The 16,518-nt window shown below is 41.3% G+C and overlaps 1 protein-coding gene across 4 annotated transcripts in view; it reads right to left on the bottom strand.

Annotated features, from left to right (window-relative positions):
* Nucleotides 1-3,931: 3,931 nt before the first annotated feature.
* fmr1 (fragile X messenger ribonucleoprotein 1) overlaps nt 3,932-16,518 on the bottom strand; it is an 87,030-nt gene continuing 74,443 nt past the window's right edge. The window contains exons 11-16 of one of the 4 annotated variants that reach the window (XM_080187807.1): nt 16,129-16,215; nt 9,768-9,963; nt 7,649-7,849; nt 7,112-7,191; nt 5,844-5,873; nt 3,932-5,003 (exon numbers count right to left, since the gene is read on the bottom strand). In XM_080187807.1, the coding sequence (XP_080043933.1) occupies nt 4,833-5,003; nt 5,844-5,873; nt 7,112-7,191; nt 7,649-7,849; nt 9,768-9,963; nt 16,129-16,215 (765 nt within the window). In that variant the 3' untranslated portion in view covers nt 3,932-4,832. The remainder of the gene's footprint in view (nt 5,004-5,843; nt 5,874-7,111; nt 7,192-7,648; nt 7,850-9,767; nt 9,964-16,128; nt 16,216-16,518) is intronic. The other 3 variants (XM_080187810.1, XM_080187808.1, XM_080187811.1) reach the window with 3 other exon arrangements.

Raw genomic sequence — 16,518 nt, 5'->3', positions numbered from 1 at the left:
CAACCTCACCGGCACATCTTTGGAATGTGGGAGGAAACTGCAGCACACGGAGGAAACACACACAAATATGGGGAGAATATGCAAACTCCACACAGACAGTAGTCTAAGCTAAGAATTCACCCAGATCCCTGGCAATATGAGGCAGTAGTGCTAACCACTGTGCCACCATGCAACCCATTTATAAGCATATGTAAGCATTTTCTTTAATTTGGTTTTGTGATACAAATATTGCTAACAGGAAAAGGAAAACTAAATCAAAAGCTGATTGTATTTATAAGATATTTTTCCATGAGAGGACATTTTTATCATCCATTCCAACTGATATTGCATCATGAAAATGCCTCCCAAGTTCTTCAGTGTCTCCAATGTGAAATCGTTCAAGTTCCACTCAAATGCAATTTTACCTTGCATCACGTTGAATTAAGCACACTGCCTCATATTAGACCAGATTTTGCTAAAAGGGCCATCTCTGGGCAGTATGATGACATAGTAGTTAGCACCACAGCTCCAGGAACCTGGGTTCGATTTCCAGCTTGGGTCACTGTGTGGATTCTGCATGGGTTTCCTCCAGGTGCTCCCATTTTCTCCCACAGTCTAAAGGACGAGCTGGTTAGGTGCATTGGCTATGCTAAATTCTACCTTAGTATACTCACAGTGTTCTGAGTGTTTCTCAGAAGACTAAGGAAATTTGGCATGTCAACTACGACGTTCACTAGCTTTTACAGATGCACCATAGAACGCATTCTTTCTGGTTGCATCACAGCTTGGTATGGCTCCTGTTCTACCCAAGACCAGAAGAAACTACAAAAGGTTGTGAATGTGGCCCAACCCATCACGCAAACCAGCCTCCCATCCACTGACTCTGTCTACACTTCCTGCTGCCTCAGCAAAGAAGCCAGCATACTTAAGGACTCCACAAACCCCAGACATTCTCTCTTCCATTTCTTCCGTTGGGAAAAAGATATAAAAAAGTCTGAGTCATGTACCAAACTCAAGAATAGCTTCTTCCCTGCTGCTGTCAGACTTTTGAATGGACTTACCTTGCATTAAGTTGATCTTTTTCTGCACCCTAGCTAACTGTAACACTACATTCTGCACTCTCTCATTTCCTTCTCTATGAACGGTATGCTTTGTCTGTATAGCGCACAAGAAGCAATACTTCTCACTGTTACAATGATAAATCAAATCAAACAGGTGCTTGAGTGTGGTGACTCTGGGATTTTCACAGTAACTTCATTGCAGTTTTAATGTAAGCCTACCTGTGACACGAATAAATGAACTTAAACTTAAAGCATTCCTCGACTTGTTGGCACATTTCAGTTTTAAAACAGTTTTAATAGAGTGAAGGTAACGGGACATCTGGGATCTCGTGTGTAATGGGGCAAACATTGTAACTTCTTAACCAATGAGATTAATGGATTGAAAAATAAACAGATGACGAACTGAGGAGGGTGAATTCATTGAGAAATCAGGTGCAAAAAGGGAGAAGGCTGAGAGGGAAGAATTGAGTGAAATTAAATAAAATTGAAAACAAAACCCATAACTATTCACTACCTGCAGGAGCAAATGAGACTCAATACATATACAATTGTTTACTTGCTGGGTTAGACAGGCTGCCAGTAGCAATCATCACATTTTCAGAAGTGCACTTATATTGATAATTATTGGCTGGCACAGTGGTTAGATCTGATGCCTCACAGTGCCAGGGGTCTGGGTTCAATTCCGGTCTCATGTCACTGTGTGGAGTTTGCACATTCTCCCAGTGTCTGCGTGGGTTTCCTCTGGGTGTTCCCATTTCCTCCCACAATCCAAATACGTGCAGGTTGGGTTGATATGCTATGTTAAATTGCCCCTCAGTGGCATTTGATTTGATTTATTGTCACATGTATTAGTACACAGTGAAAAATATTGTCTCTTACGTGCTGTATAGGCAACGGGGGACTGGCAGGATAAATATGTGGGGTTACAGGGCCTGGGTGAGATTGTTGCCGGTGATGACTTGATGGGCCAAACAGCCTCCTTCTGCACTTGTAGGGATTCTGTGATTGAACATAAGAACATAAGAAATAGGAGCAGGAGTAGGCCATCTAGCCCCTCGAGCCTGCCCCGCCATTCAATAAGATCATGGCTGATCTGTCATGGCTCAGTTCCACATTCCCGCCCTCTCCCCATAACCCTTAATCCCCTTGCCTATCAAAAACCTATCAACCCACGTCTTAAAAATATTGAGCGAGGCAGCCTCCACCACTTCAACGGACAGGGAATTCCAGAGATTCACCACCCTTTGAGTGAAGAAGTTCCTCCTCAACTCCGTTCTAAACCACCCCCCCTTTATCCTGAGGCTGTGCCCTGTAGTCCTACTGTCCTTGCTGAGCGGGAAGAGCCTCTCCACCTCTATCCTATCCATCCCATTCAACATCTTATACGTCTCAATGAGATCTCCCCTCATTCTTCTAAACTCTAACGAGTACAAGCCTAGTTTATTCAGCCTCTCCTCATAGGTCAACCACCTCAACTCTGGAATCAGCCTAGTAAACCTCCTCTGCACTCCCTCCAAGGCTAAAATATCCTTGCGTAAGTGCGGCGACCAAAACTGCATACAGTACTCCAGCTGCGGCCTCACCAGTGCCCTATACAGCTGCAGCAAGACCTCCCTACTTTTATATTCAATCCCCCCTCGCTATGAAGGCCAGCATCCCATTCACCTTCCTGACCACCTGCTGCACCTGCAGGCTGGTTTTTGCGACTCATGCACAAGGACCCCGAGGTCCCTTTGCACTGTCGCATGCTGCAGTTTTTCGCCATGTAAGTAACAGTCCTTCCTACCATTATTCCTACCAAAGTGGACAACCTCACATTTGCCAACATTAAATTCCATTTGAAATTCCATTGCAGGATTTCATAATGATGTATCTGATTGGAAAGCAAAATGCAGGTAACTTCCCTGTCTGCAGTTTTCAGAATAGCAAGAGCCATTTCACAGACACTTTGTGATTTGCAATTTGCAGCTCTCTCTGCTTTGTTATGAATTGTTGGCTGATGATCAATTATGGCTTGCATCATTCAGATGCTGTCATTTTATAGCAACATCTAGGCAAACAGCAGGGAAGTTCCCCTTCCCCAACATTAGTTTGAAGTCAATGTCTAGTCAAGAGACTCTCGGCATACAGTGACAGTGATGGCATCGAGCAAGAGAGTAAGTAGCCAATCACATTGAAGTATTCTCACAGACAGACCAAGTAACGCTGATGAGTCTTCATTTTGAATTAAATCGACAGAAAGTAATACACACAGAGTTAGAAGCTGAAAAATCATGAACAACTTTTTAACAGATGTGGAATTTTATCATAATGGAGCAATTTAAAGTTGCACATTAAAAACATTTTTCAGGGTCAGAAAGTTCATGTAGTCATAAACTTAGTGCACTATTAAAAACCCAGTTACGCCACTTTCTACGAGATGTAACTTTTACAAGAGTTTTTATAGTGAAACTATGAGTGTAAAAGGACAAGTTTTTGTTAGCTCAGCAATTCCAATTAATTGCATTCTGCAGAGACTTCAACACCGCGCCCTCTGTATAAGTGAAACAGAACCACTCACTCCAACTTCTAGACTCCTGCATTTAATTGTGCTTGTCCAAACTCCTGAAGTTGCATTCATTTCAGAGGAGTAATGTTTTATCATCATTACCAGCACAAACATTCGGGTTGATGTAGCTCCTCTCATTATGTTGATTCATATGTCACAAAATAAGACATGGGAGAGGGTGGCGGGGATGGGGGAGGCGGAATGAAAATTGAGTAAAGCAACACTGCAAATTTTGTACTTTGCATCCTGGCACATCAGATCCTGCTGTTTTGTTTTATGTAACCGTTGCAACTCCAATTATGACTTGGTAGTAAATCAGCAGGAAGTAACTTTGGTCCAACAGTCAGCAGAGGAAGATCAAACTTTATTAATTGAAACTGCTTGCATACAAAATATATTGCACTTCAACCAAACAATATCAACATAAAACCAAATTATTTGTTTTCACTACTATGTACAGAGAAAAATATTGCCCCTGTTGCAGATTCATATACTGTAAGGTCAATCTACCTTTGTTAATCATCTACACTAAGTTAACACAATTGTCCATAGTGGACAGGTACATAAACAAAGCTTTTTCCTCCCAAATACTGTACATTCCCAAAAATAAATAACTACAAATCATCAGTTTGGCAACAATCTTCAGGCATTTTATGCCTTTCAAACAGTACACTATTTAATTCTTTACATTTACGCTTGTACATCAAATGCAGAGCTGTAAAGAAAAAAGTGCCCTCCCACAGACTGATCAATGCCATACAAACTTCAGTGCGAGGATTTCTGATCCTTTACTGTTCAGCTAGATGCATATATAAGGAAAATCATGAAATCATGAAAAGCATGCATTCTTCTGTAAAGGTTCCCCAATATTTAACCACACCTTTTATCTACATACATGTATAATACAATGTAACTGTCTTCTGCTTGTTTTGCTTCCCTGATTTCTGCAACTATAGTAAGGTTACCCCCTTCTGGCAAGTTATATTGAAGGCACAGATCAAACAATATACTCTGTTTTTAATTTTCTTTTTTTTAAAAAGGAGTTTTGCTAAGTGAAATGAAAATGGTTACATCACAAATATTCCACCTGTCCACCAAAAGACAAAGTGGACTGAGTGCATCAATCGTGCACAAATGGATTTTATGTCTTTGGCCTAACGGGTTTTTATCTAAATGACATGTAAGCATCCGGTTTGTATGGTTAATGAAAGGAAATTGAGAACATCACTCTACAGGAATGCGCTTTAAGATACTCCATTCACCAGCACTTGCTGGTTGTCTGTGGGGCTTTCTGGCTTCTCTTTCTTCTGAGCACGTTCCTTGCCCACGCGTTGTCGTGAGCTCTCGCCAAAGACATTTGGACTGTGTGAAGCTTTCGTCACGACACTCCTCTCATTATTGCTGTCAATTCTGATCTGAAACAAATCAGGAAGTGTTCAGAAATGAAATGCTGAACCCAGAACATTTAATCCATATCAGAGACACGGTGTAATACTGGAACCTACAGAAGTAATTGATAAAATTAGTATTTTATTCGAGTTCAACATGACCAGAAACTTGAATAGGCAGACTTTCTATACATATTCTTGATATTTTACAGCTCGTGGTTTGACACAGAGATAGGTCAAATCCACAGCTTGTGCAGCAGGCGCTAATGTTAAAGAATGGATCGATCTCGCTTTCTATTGATGGAGCTCCCTTAAACTAAGCTTTTGATTGCAACCTTGGTCAAACTATTTCACTAGGATAGCACCTTTAACCTTTCCACAGACACACACCACAAACACCCCGGCACTAAGTCCCATTCACCCATCACTCTTGTTCTTGATGACCTCATTTGGTTCTCACCTCGACCTTGTATACAAAGGTACCCTCTCTGTGAATCTGTCCAAGTATACCTTTCCAATCGCTGACAGCCTAACCTCTCACTCCATGGCGAATGGTCCTGGCATTTGATTGGCTTTGGCATGCTCGTTACCCCATCCCCACTGTATTACCACCAAGTAGGCGAGTCTTCAGCTGAGGTCCCTTCGCCTTATTACTTTTTTCCTCATTTAAAAGCTTCCTGAAATCCATGTTTTCAATCAACCCTCCCAACTTCTGCACTGTTGTGGACCATCCACCTCGTCTGTGAACCAGCTTGGGAGAATTTTATTGAATTAGATCAAAGGATACTATATAAATGCAAGCTCGCATGTCATAAATTGTTTCACCACGCTGCATTACAATGTAGTAGGATGCCAATTCTTTCATACCTGTGATTCCCCATATAGTGGCTTCCCAATCTTGACAGTGTCAGCAGAAAGAGAGACAAGCAAAATGCAGGTTTAAAACATGTTGGGAAAACAAGTTCAAACAAATGTATTTTCTACGAAATCTTCTAAGCGGCAGGCTCAGAATGTATGGTTACACAGTGGTTAGCACTGCTGCCTCATAGCGCCAGGGGCCTGGGTTTGATTCTCAGCTTGACTCTGTGCGGAATCTGCATGTTTTTCCTATGTCTGTGTGGGTTTCCTCCAGGTGCTCCGGTTTCCTCCCACCGTCTGAAAGATGTGCTGGCTAGGTGCACTGACCATGCTAAATTCTCTCTCAGTGTACCCTAACATGTGCCGGGGAATGACAACTTGGGGATTTTCACAGTAACTTTATTGCAGTGTTAATGTAAGCCTACTTGCCACACTAATACAATTAGTTAAATTAGAAATGTGTGCTTGCAAAACATCTGACATATTTCAGAGTTCCAAACTCTGAGAAATAAACAGAGGAGTCCACCTGAATGCAAACCAATGCCTAGGGCTCAAAACGATTATACGAAATACAAGTGAATACTTTAATAAGTGTACACAGCAGATAAAAAGAGAAAGCATCAGTTATTGAATGCAAAGGATTCCCACCCTGGGTTAGTATTTGTTTGGGAAACAGTGTTTCATCATTATAATAATCCATTGATTTAATGATTGAACATCTAACATCAATTGCACATGTATTCAAGTAAAGGGATATTAAAAGAAAACCTGCCACTTTTTCACCTTCAATAATGTAACTTTGGAAAAAGTTAGTGACTTTGTAAAAATGGTGGGCATTGGCACTATAAATAATACATCTGATGGGCCACTGAAAAATGGAATATTACACTTACAACGTGAATTTACTACACTTAATCAAAACTCAATGGTAGTGCTCTGTATTTTATGCTTTCAATCTTTAAATTTTCAAAAAACAAACCCCAACTTCAGCAATACGTTTTAGAACCACAGAATCCCTACACTGCAGGAGGAGGCCATCAGCTGATCAAGTCTGCATCAGCTGTTCGACAGAGAGAGCCTAAATGATTAACATTTTACACATGGTTTATTTGAGAAAATAAATTATGAATGGTTTTATTGGATCCTGAAAATTACCTGTTTTGACAAAAGGAACATTCTTCACCCCTGCAATTTGACAGACCTGGCTCCAGACCTTTGATATAACAGAATAGAGTGTTTACAAACTGTACAACACAGAAGCACAATTGGAAGGTTACCTGCATAGAGCCGTCTGTCGTTCTGGTTTTTGAGTCTCTCGATGAATTGCGTTTACGGATGTCTGCCCTCAAGAATTCATCTATAATGTCAAACAGAAAAAAAATCAATTCTACATCAGTGCAGAGTAGAATTAAAGTGCTCCAGCAGCCATCACCTAGTGACAGAAACTGACACACACAAACGTGTCCGTACGCACACAAACAACACACACACACCCCTTTCAATATTTCCAAACCTCCAAATGTACAGTTATCCAGATATGCAAGCATGACCATTCTGTCCAGTTACAAAACGTGTCTATATTATCGAGCTATGCACACGAAGAATTCTGTCAAAAAGTTGCATGGTCTGCACACTTATTTAGAGTTCACTTTACACTTTTGGTCACTTGGGTTGTAATGTTAATCAATGATGATTTAAATAAGTTACAATACATTTATTTAACGTTCATGATTTGGATGCACCCATCACAAAAGACTGCTAAATCTGCCATTAAAAGTCGACACGCATGGAGATGGTCTGCTTTCGCCAATTACCTGAAGTTGCCGATGGATTTTTGTTGCTCCCACGGCCACGCCCTCCACCGCGGCCACGCCCAGCATTGCCCCGCCTACGGCCGTCACCCCGACGTGAATACGGTTCCCTTTCTTCGTCTGTTGGAGCCAGCGACCAATCACTTAGCTCATCTCTGTGTTCGGATTCAGTCTCGGAGGCATTGGACGCTTCAGAGTTATTACCTGAGGAGCCAGGAGGAAAGAATAGCAAAAATCAGTTCTGGCATTATAAAACCCTCACTCAAGAAAAACTTCATAGCGAGGGGGATTGAATATAAAAGTAGGGAGGTCTTGCTGCAGCTGTATAGGGCATTGGTGAGGCCGCAGCTGGAGTACTGTGTGCAGTTTTGGGTGCCGCACCTGCGCAAAGATATTTTGGCCTTGGAGGGAGTGCAGAGGAGGTTTACTAGGCTGATACCGGAGTTGAGGGGGTTGAACTATGAGGAGAGGCTGAATAAACTAGGCTTGTACTCGTTAGAGTTTAGAAGAATGAGGGGAGATCTCATTGAGACGTATAAGATGATGAATGGGATGGATAGGATAGAGGTGGAGAGACTCTTCCCGCTCAAAAAAGACAGTAGGACTAGGGGGCACAGCCTCAAGATAAAGGGGGGGCAGTTTAGAACGGAGTTGAGGAGGAACTTCTTCACTCAAAGGGTGGTGAATCTCTGGAATTCTCTGCCCGTTGAAGTGGTGGAGGCTGCCTCGCTAAATATTTTTAAGATGCGGGTTGATGGGTTTTTGATAAGACAGGGGATTAAGGGTTATGGGGAGAGGGCGGGAAAGTGGAACTGAGCCACGACAGATCAGCCATGATCTTATTGAATGGCGGGGCAGGCTCGAAGGGCTGGATGGCCTACTCCTGCTCCTATTTCTTATGTTCTTATGTTATGTTCTTATGTTCTTATTCTATTTCCCATCAAACCTTTCCATTTCTGAGTGGTCAGTTTCTTCAGTTGGAAAGATGGGATGTCTAGACAGTAACCAGCCACTGCAGTCATCATCTGATAATGAGATGGGAAACTCAGTGCTATAGGCTGGTGGATCTTCCAAGAACACAAGAAACAGGAGTAGGCCACATGGCCTACCTCATTAGCTGTGTCACTCAATACTCATCTTGGCTTCAACTCCATTTTCCCCACCTGCTCCAAATGTAGCTTAATTCCATCCCTCAATTCCGAAACAGAAAAGAATCTGCCAATCCTAGTCTTAAATGTATTCAACGATGCAGCATCCACATCCCTCTGGGTTGAGAATTCCAAAAATTCACCACTGCTTGAGTGAAGTAATTTCTCCTCATCTCAGTCATAAATGACTGGCTCCTTCGCCTCGGACCGTGTGTTGGATTCCCCAACAAATAGAAAAAAAAAATCTCTCAGCATCTACTCTTTCAAGCCCCTTTAGGATTTTGGAGGTTTCAATGAGATTTGTTCGCATCCTTTTAAACTCCAAGTAATTTAGACCCAATTTACTAAGCCTCTCATCATAGAATCACAGAATTCCTAAATGCAGAAGAAGGCCATTCTGCCCAGAGTCTGCACTGACAACAATCCCACCCAGGCCCTATCCCCGTCACCACACATATTTACCCCGCTAATCCCTCTAACCTACACATCCTGGGACACTGAGGGGCAATTTAGCATGGCCAATGCACTTAACCCACACATTTTTGGACTGTGGGAGGAAACCGGAATATTTGGAGGAAACCCATCATTGGAGAACTCTTTTTAGTCAAGTCTCACTGTACCACCTCCAATGCAACTGCATCCTTTCTTAAATATGAAGACCAAAATTGCACACAGTATTCCACCAATATCCTATATAATTGTAGCAAAGATGGATGAATGGAAATGGGCCAAATGACCTTACTCACTAAGGTTAGGTAGAATAGACCACCAGTGAGGCTGGGATTCAAAAATCAGACGTTTACAACATTTTTCACAGGATAATTTGTGGGAATATGTTTAAACAATGCTCCACATATATTACAATTTGAAAATGAAAAATTGTTTTCAAAACTAAGAGCAATAATTCTGCTCCAGTTGCATGTGACAGTGATTTTTCTGTCAAAGTGGGGTTATACAAATTAAGAATATTAAACCTGATGCATAGCCTGGACCCCGTCTGCCACGCCCTCGACTGCTGTAGGGTCTGCCTCCACGCAAGTAACTTGTACTTTCCTCAGTCGAGTAACCTCTTTCTTTGTCGGGGCGGTTTGCAGGGGTCCTCAATCCTGCACCCATCTGCCGAAGCTGCTCGTCAATTTGTAAGCGTTCCATGCGTAATTGATCAACCTCCTACACAAAAAGCAGAGACCTTTAGGATGGCCAACTACACTAGAACTCTAATCACAGATCACAATCTCCAGAACCAACAATCAGGACTCGACCAGCACTCCTCACAGGACCATTTATTCTCAAAATTTAACCTGCTGATAACTCCTGCTTTCTGAACTGGGTAGGGCTCACAATGAGAACATGGAACACACCCATTAACTTCTCAACTGAGTGACAGAGTTTAGCTTTGCTGTCTGCGCATAGTACCCAACTGCTGCAAATCAGTTCACATGAGACTTAAAGCACAAAATTCTGTAGCCTGAAGCCTAACCCACAGGAAATCGTTTTTCAGGTTGTCATGATATCGAACCACTTTAGCTGACATTAAAAAAAGTTTATTTATTAGTGTCACAAGTAAGTTAACATTAACACTGCAATGAAATTACTGTGTAAACCCCCTAGTCGCCACACTCTGGCGCCTGTTCGGAAAAGCTGAAGGAGAATTTAGCATGGCCAATGCACCTAACCAGCTCATCTTTCGGACTGTGGGAGGAAACCAGAGCACCTGGAGGAAACCCATGCAACACAGGGAGAACATGCCAACTCCACACAGACCCAAGCCAGGAATTGTACCTGGGTCCCTGGCGCTGTGAAGAGCAGTGCTGACCACTATGCCACCAAGCTGCCCTCATGTGCCAGAATGGGCATCAAGAATTAATTTGTACCTGTACCTTCTGCTGAAGAAATCATACATCGAGTCTTAGCAATAACCTCAGAAATGGGCTTTTTGGATTTTCTGAAGTTTTTGCAGTTGGACAATTGCCTAACTTTTTCCACTGCTAACCCAAACAGCCTGGAACTGTCATATTAGATTATGTAGCTATGAATAGATTAAATACTCTTGCTATGAAGGGTACTTAAGAAAGAGTCAAGAGATAATCAGCAATTTTCACATGAGAAACAATTGGAACAATTCGAATGGATGAACACTGCATCAATTTACAAGGCAGTGTGGACTAATAAAATCTAACTGTTTTGTATTAGGATTTCAGCCAACGATGCCCTCATCCCATGAACAAATAAAAAAAAACTCTATTCATCTCCCATTACCCTGCACTTTCTTCTTCCTCTTGCTATTCAGCTTTCCTCTGTCCTCTCAACTGAGGATCAACTGAAGTTCAACTGAGGATCCGCAGACAATGGACTGTCCCGATCTGATTTAGCCTTGCTGCTCAGTGAGTGGTGTAGAACTCAAAGAATCATACAATGTGCAGTAAAGTTAGATGGAAAAATAAACAGAAAGGACAATACAAGGAAGCTGCAAAGGTATATAGACAACAAAAAAAAAGTGGTCAACAATACAGCAGGTGAAACAGAATATGGGGAATGTGAAGTTAAATAAGGAATTATTATAAACCAAGAGCCAAAGTCAAGAGTTTTACAGCACAAAAGGAGGCCCATCGTGTCTGCATCAGCTATCAAGCACCTATCCTAACTGGTGCTGAAAGTCAGTACGATGAAGCAGGTTACAGTGGGATTAACTTTTCAGCAGTCTTACAATCTGCAGTCTATTCTGAAACAAATGTGGTACAAATGGAAGGAGCTGAACTTCAGTAGCCTCACTGAGAGTATTTGATGCTGGAAGATGTTGCAGGTCCTTTATTATCCAATGATTTAGCTTGTTAAGTAAGTGCAGTGATTTAAGAAAGCAGTTCACCACCGCCTTCTCAAGGGTAACTAGGGATGGGCAATAAATGCTGGCCAGCCAGTGACGCCCATGTCCCATGAATGAATAAAAAAAGTAACTGAGTCACACGAAGTGGGAAACCCTGAGGCTCATCAGTCTGATCAGCAGATTTTCATTTTAAATTTGTGCTTGAATATGAATAACTGGCAAGGCAGCACAAGTCACCCATTTGCAGTATTACAACAGCTCTCAGTAATCCTAGAGTCAGGGGACAAGAGAAAAAAACTGGTCAGTGCTTCCTGTGCTGTGTAACACACTGCACATGTAAGTGTGGGCCATTGGGAAAATTACAGTATCAGGCTGGGGTGCAATGACCCTTGATAAATTGCTGTCACTCACTCTCCTGAGACAATAAGAATGATGGTTTAAGAGTGCTACAGGACTGAAGGGAGAGAAGCGCAAGAAGGAAACAAAGAATGTTCTCTTGGTCTATGTTCCTTTATTGGCTTCCGTACTGCAGGACAGAAAGAGGTCACACAGTATGTGATGTATTGTGGTCCACACCGTGAACAGGATACATTCACAACAGAAGTTGAGCAGTAGTGGAAAGTCTTCTGACAAACTCAACACAGAAGCTTGAATAAGCAAATAATTAACCTAGCTGAGCTGGAGAGGTGCAGAATACCAAAAGGAAGCTACAGCCATTGTATCCACATGGCTACTGAGAGCTAAGCTGATGTAGGATTCAGATTTCCACAATTTGCAAACCTGGGGAGTAAGATTTTCTTTTTATATCCTACAAATCTGTTTGTAATTTGAGAACCAGAAAGCTCATGGTCTGGATTGCAGAGGAGAAGAAACTAGAAATCTCAGTTTTACTTTCAGAAATGTTATCTCTCTTCCTCAGGTGGACCATTTGTTATTTATGCAAATTTACACATCATGGACTTGCATACAAATGAAAGCCTTTAAACATTGGAAAGTAATTTACAAATGTTTGTCATTCAGGGAGGATGCAATTTTTCCAAAAATACATCTCTGGAAATGATGCAAAATTACCCAGTTAAATAAACAGTGGTAACAGTAGTAAGCCTCAGAATAGAAGAAACGAGAAGATTCAAGAGAAATGTAGAAACAGTGTGTGAAAGAGAAGAACGAGTAAGAGGTTAGTTGTTTAAAATGAAGAAGGCAGAGGAAAACTGAATATAAAGAGGAAGAAGGGAGGGAGGGAAGTGCAGGGTAATGGGAGAGGAATAGAGTTTTTTTTAATTTGTTCATGGGATAAGGGCATCACTGGCTGGCCAGCATTTATTGTCCATTTATAATTGTCCTTGTTCAGAAGGCATTTGAGAGTGAACTACATCCCTGTGGCTCTGAAGTCACATGTAGATCAGGTCTGCCAGGTAAGGATGCAGATTTCATCCCTAAAGAATATCAGTGAACAGATGGGTTTTTACAACAACCAACAGTGGTTTTATAATTAGATTTTTAATTCCACATTTTTATTGAATTGAAATTTCACCATCTGCCCTGATGGTGAATTTGAATCCAGGTCCCCAGAGGATTACCCTGGCTTTTTAGGTTATTAATTCAGCGGCAATATCACTCGGCCACTGTTTCCGCAGAGTAGCGTGGTAAAAGAGGATGGAGATGGTAACAGAGGGATGGAGGCATATATAAGTGGAAGAGGTGACAGGCAGAAAGAAAACATGATCTCTTGTCAATGCAATATGGCCATGCAGAATGGCCGCTGATACCCATCTGTGCATGAACAGGAACGGAATGGTGTCACTGCTGCAGTCTGGAACTCAGATGTAGCAGCAGGGAGAGGGAAACATTTGCATATAGAAAACTAAATTCCTTTGTGGGGTACTTACTGAAGACATGTTGGTAAGCGTTTCCAAACTCTATCTCGCTATCTCAGCAATGTAAATGGATTGTGGATTTCTACAAGTATTAGATGTGGTAATATCATCAGATGGTAAATGGATTGCAAATTCAAAACTCTCCTGTACAATGGTCAAACCCAAAGGAATGAGCCAAAATTGGGTTCATAGGCCCATAGGCGCATCTAATACGGAGTGGAACTGGGATCAGTTTGCAGGACTGAAATCAGACTCAAAAGTGCCATTGCATCTGCAACCCAAGATACATCACCCAAAAGAAAGCTCAACAGAGTAGGGGTGGTGTATAGTCAGCAGAACAGGACCTGAAGACACAATCAGCAAGGAGTAGGCTGGAGTCAAAAAAAAGTCTTTCAAAAACAGCACTGATAGTTACTGTTATGGATCCCACAAGCAAGAAATTTTATTTGTATTTCTGGATAAGTTTAATTTATATTTTTTATTTAACGGTTAAAAAGTGAGAACTTTTGAAGGTTGAGATCGGAAACCCTCTTGGGATATTCCAGTGAGACTAGTTGGTACACAATGTGACCAGCGTTGAGGGGGTTAGTGACATATGTCACTTAGTTTCAGAGTGTGGTGTATCTGACCACAGGTCGCTTTTTAGTATATTGGACTGTGTATTATTCTGGGTGTTAAGAGTATAAAGTAGATTTTGTAACTTGTGTAATCCTTACACATCTGTTTATAACTGTGAGGTGGCATAGTGGCACAGCGGCTAGCACTGCTGCCTCACAGCGCCAGGGACTCGAGTTCAATTCTGGCTCTGTGTGGAGTTTGCATGTTCCCCTTGTGTCTACGTGGGTTTTCTCCGGGTTCTCCGGTTTCCTCCCACAGTCCAAAGATATGTGGGTTAGGTTGATTGGCCATACTAAATTGACCCTAACGTCAGAGAATTAGCAGGGTAAATATGTGGCTTTGTGGGAATAGGGCCTGGGTGGGACTGTGGTTGGTGCAGACTCGATGGGCCGAACGGCCTTCTTCTGCACTGTCAGAATTCTATGAACTGCAGAGGTATAAGTGGGGTGAAGGAGTTGTATATTTTATTTCATCTATTCTTGTTGAACAAATGTTTTATTATTTTGTTAATAGTTCATAATGGACAGTGCTGAATGGTCACTCTCCATGTTTCTGATCAAAAAATATAAGTTAGGACATATCAGGCATAATTCCATCCTAAAATCTGACTTGCCTGGTAGTAATACCAGCTGTCAGAATTCCTGCATTTCCTAACCATCTAAGGAATCAGTAATGGTATTCCTTTGCAGCCACCGACAGGACTGTGAAAAATTATTGGAGACCACTAAGGATGTTTCAACTTGTTACTTATCTTTAAATCAATTTTTTAAATTGTTTTTTTTTTAAAAAAGAAACATTTTAAGCTTACAATGTCTCATCAGAGTACCAGCTGCCAATGTGCAAGGTATTACACAGAAGGCTGTGACCCACAGCTGTTTAACCTGCAAGGGATTTTGATTTTTCATAATTGAGGTTTGGAAATAGAAGTCACATTAGGCGCAACAATAGGTAATTTACTGAGGTTATATTTCAACGCAAGTATGAGTATCAGCCAAATACTTGACAACAAATGAAAAAAGTACACAACAAAATGTTACGTCCTTTAGCAGAAATGAAAAAAACTGCGGATATTAGGACCCAAATTATAAACAGAAAATGGTAGACATACTCAGCAGCTCAGGCAGTGTCTGTGGAGAAAGAAAGAATTAGCAATTTGGGTCTATGAACTTTCACTCAAATAGGGAGAGGTTATAACAAAATAAAGGGATAGGGCACAGTGGAGTAAAGAACAAAGGGGAAGATATATGATGGGGCGAAGGATAGGAATGATTAAATGATAAAAGAAATAGTGCAAAGTTAAAAGCAAGAGGGGACAAGAGACAATAGATGGGTCCAGAGGAGTTGCAAATGCTTCAGCAATATGGCAGAAGAGGGACTCGAGAAAAATTCAGACAAAGAAAGTCTCTTGTGGCTCAGGAAAACGATGGGGGAAAGTGAAGATACCCTGGTGGTGTGGACCACACAGGTGGCAGTGTACCATTAGGAAATTGCAGGACTCACGTATCAACTGACATGTCCTCCATTCCCACTAGCCATGATGCAGCCGTCCTGCACTAACAGCACCTACTTTCTCACAGAAGGGTGATGCTTATGGTCCAAGAATATGTTAAACTTTGTGTTAAGTCTGAAAGGCTGTGCAAGTGGCCAGTGAAAAGCTGAGAAGTTATTCCTCGAATCTGTACTGAATTTCATTGGAATGGGATAGGAGGCCAAGAATGGAGAGGTCGGACTGGGATGGAGAACCCTTTTATACCGTACATACACTAATAAAACTTCGAAACTGAGGGGAAGAAAATGTTAAATTAAATTTTGGTTAAAATAGGTTAATCCTGGCTGGCTGTATTCACTTTTAATAACATAAGTAGTGATGTTAGTGAAACAATTCCTCTTCCATTAAATAGTAACAACAGAAACACTAAAAAATCTTTAAGTTTATTAGTCACAAGTAGACGTACATTCACACTGTAATGAAGTTATTGTGAAATCAAAAGGTAATCATCGATACAGTTCTCTTACCTTTAAGTAATTCAGGTGGTAATCCAATAGGACACGCGCGTTGCTTATGCTCTCCTTTGTCCCAACAAATACAAAAGGAACCATACCCTGCAAGTGATTTTTGGATTAAGTGTTATATTTAAGCCTAGTCTAAAAAAATCCTCCCAGATTAGCAAGTTATTTTTGGAAAAAAATTATAGCAAACATAAGTCATTCCGAAATATTTAAATATACATGCCAACACTGCAAGATATACTGTAAACTCATCTTAATCTTATTTTTAAACAGATGGTTCACGTCTTGTTAGCACACTTGCAAATCCTGGTTCATTTAAGAAGCTTTGTTAATCTATGACAAACACCACACACTGTCAGTGTTTAGGACCACTGAACATGGCAGCTGAGAAATACA

The sequence above is a fragment of the Carcharhinus amblyrhynchos genome, chromosome 4, assembly GCF_965287045.1.
Source record: "Carcharhinus amblyrhynchos chromosome 4, sCarAmb.v2.hapA, whole genome shotgun sequence".
In the NCBI taxonomy this organism is placed as follows: Eukaryota; Metazoa; Chordata; class Chondrichthyes; order Carcharhiniformes; family Carcharhinidae; genus Carcharhinus; species Carcharhinus amblyrhynchos.
The sequence above is the reverse complement of the archived record's forward strand: the minus strand, read 5'-3'. Positions and strand labels throughout refer to the sequence as shown.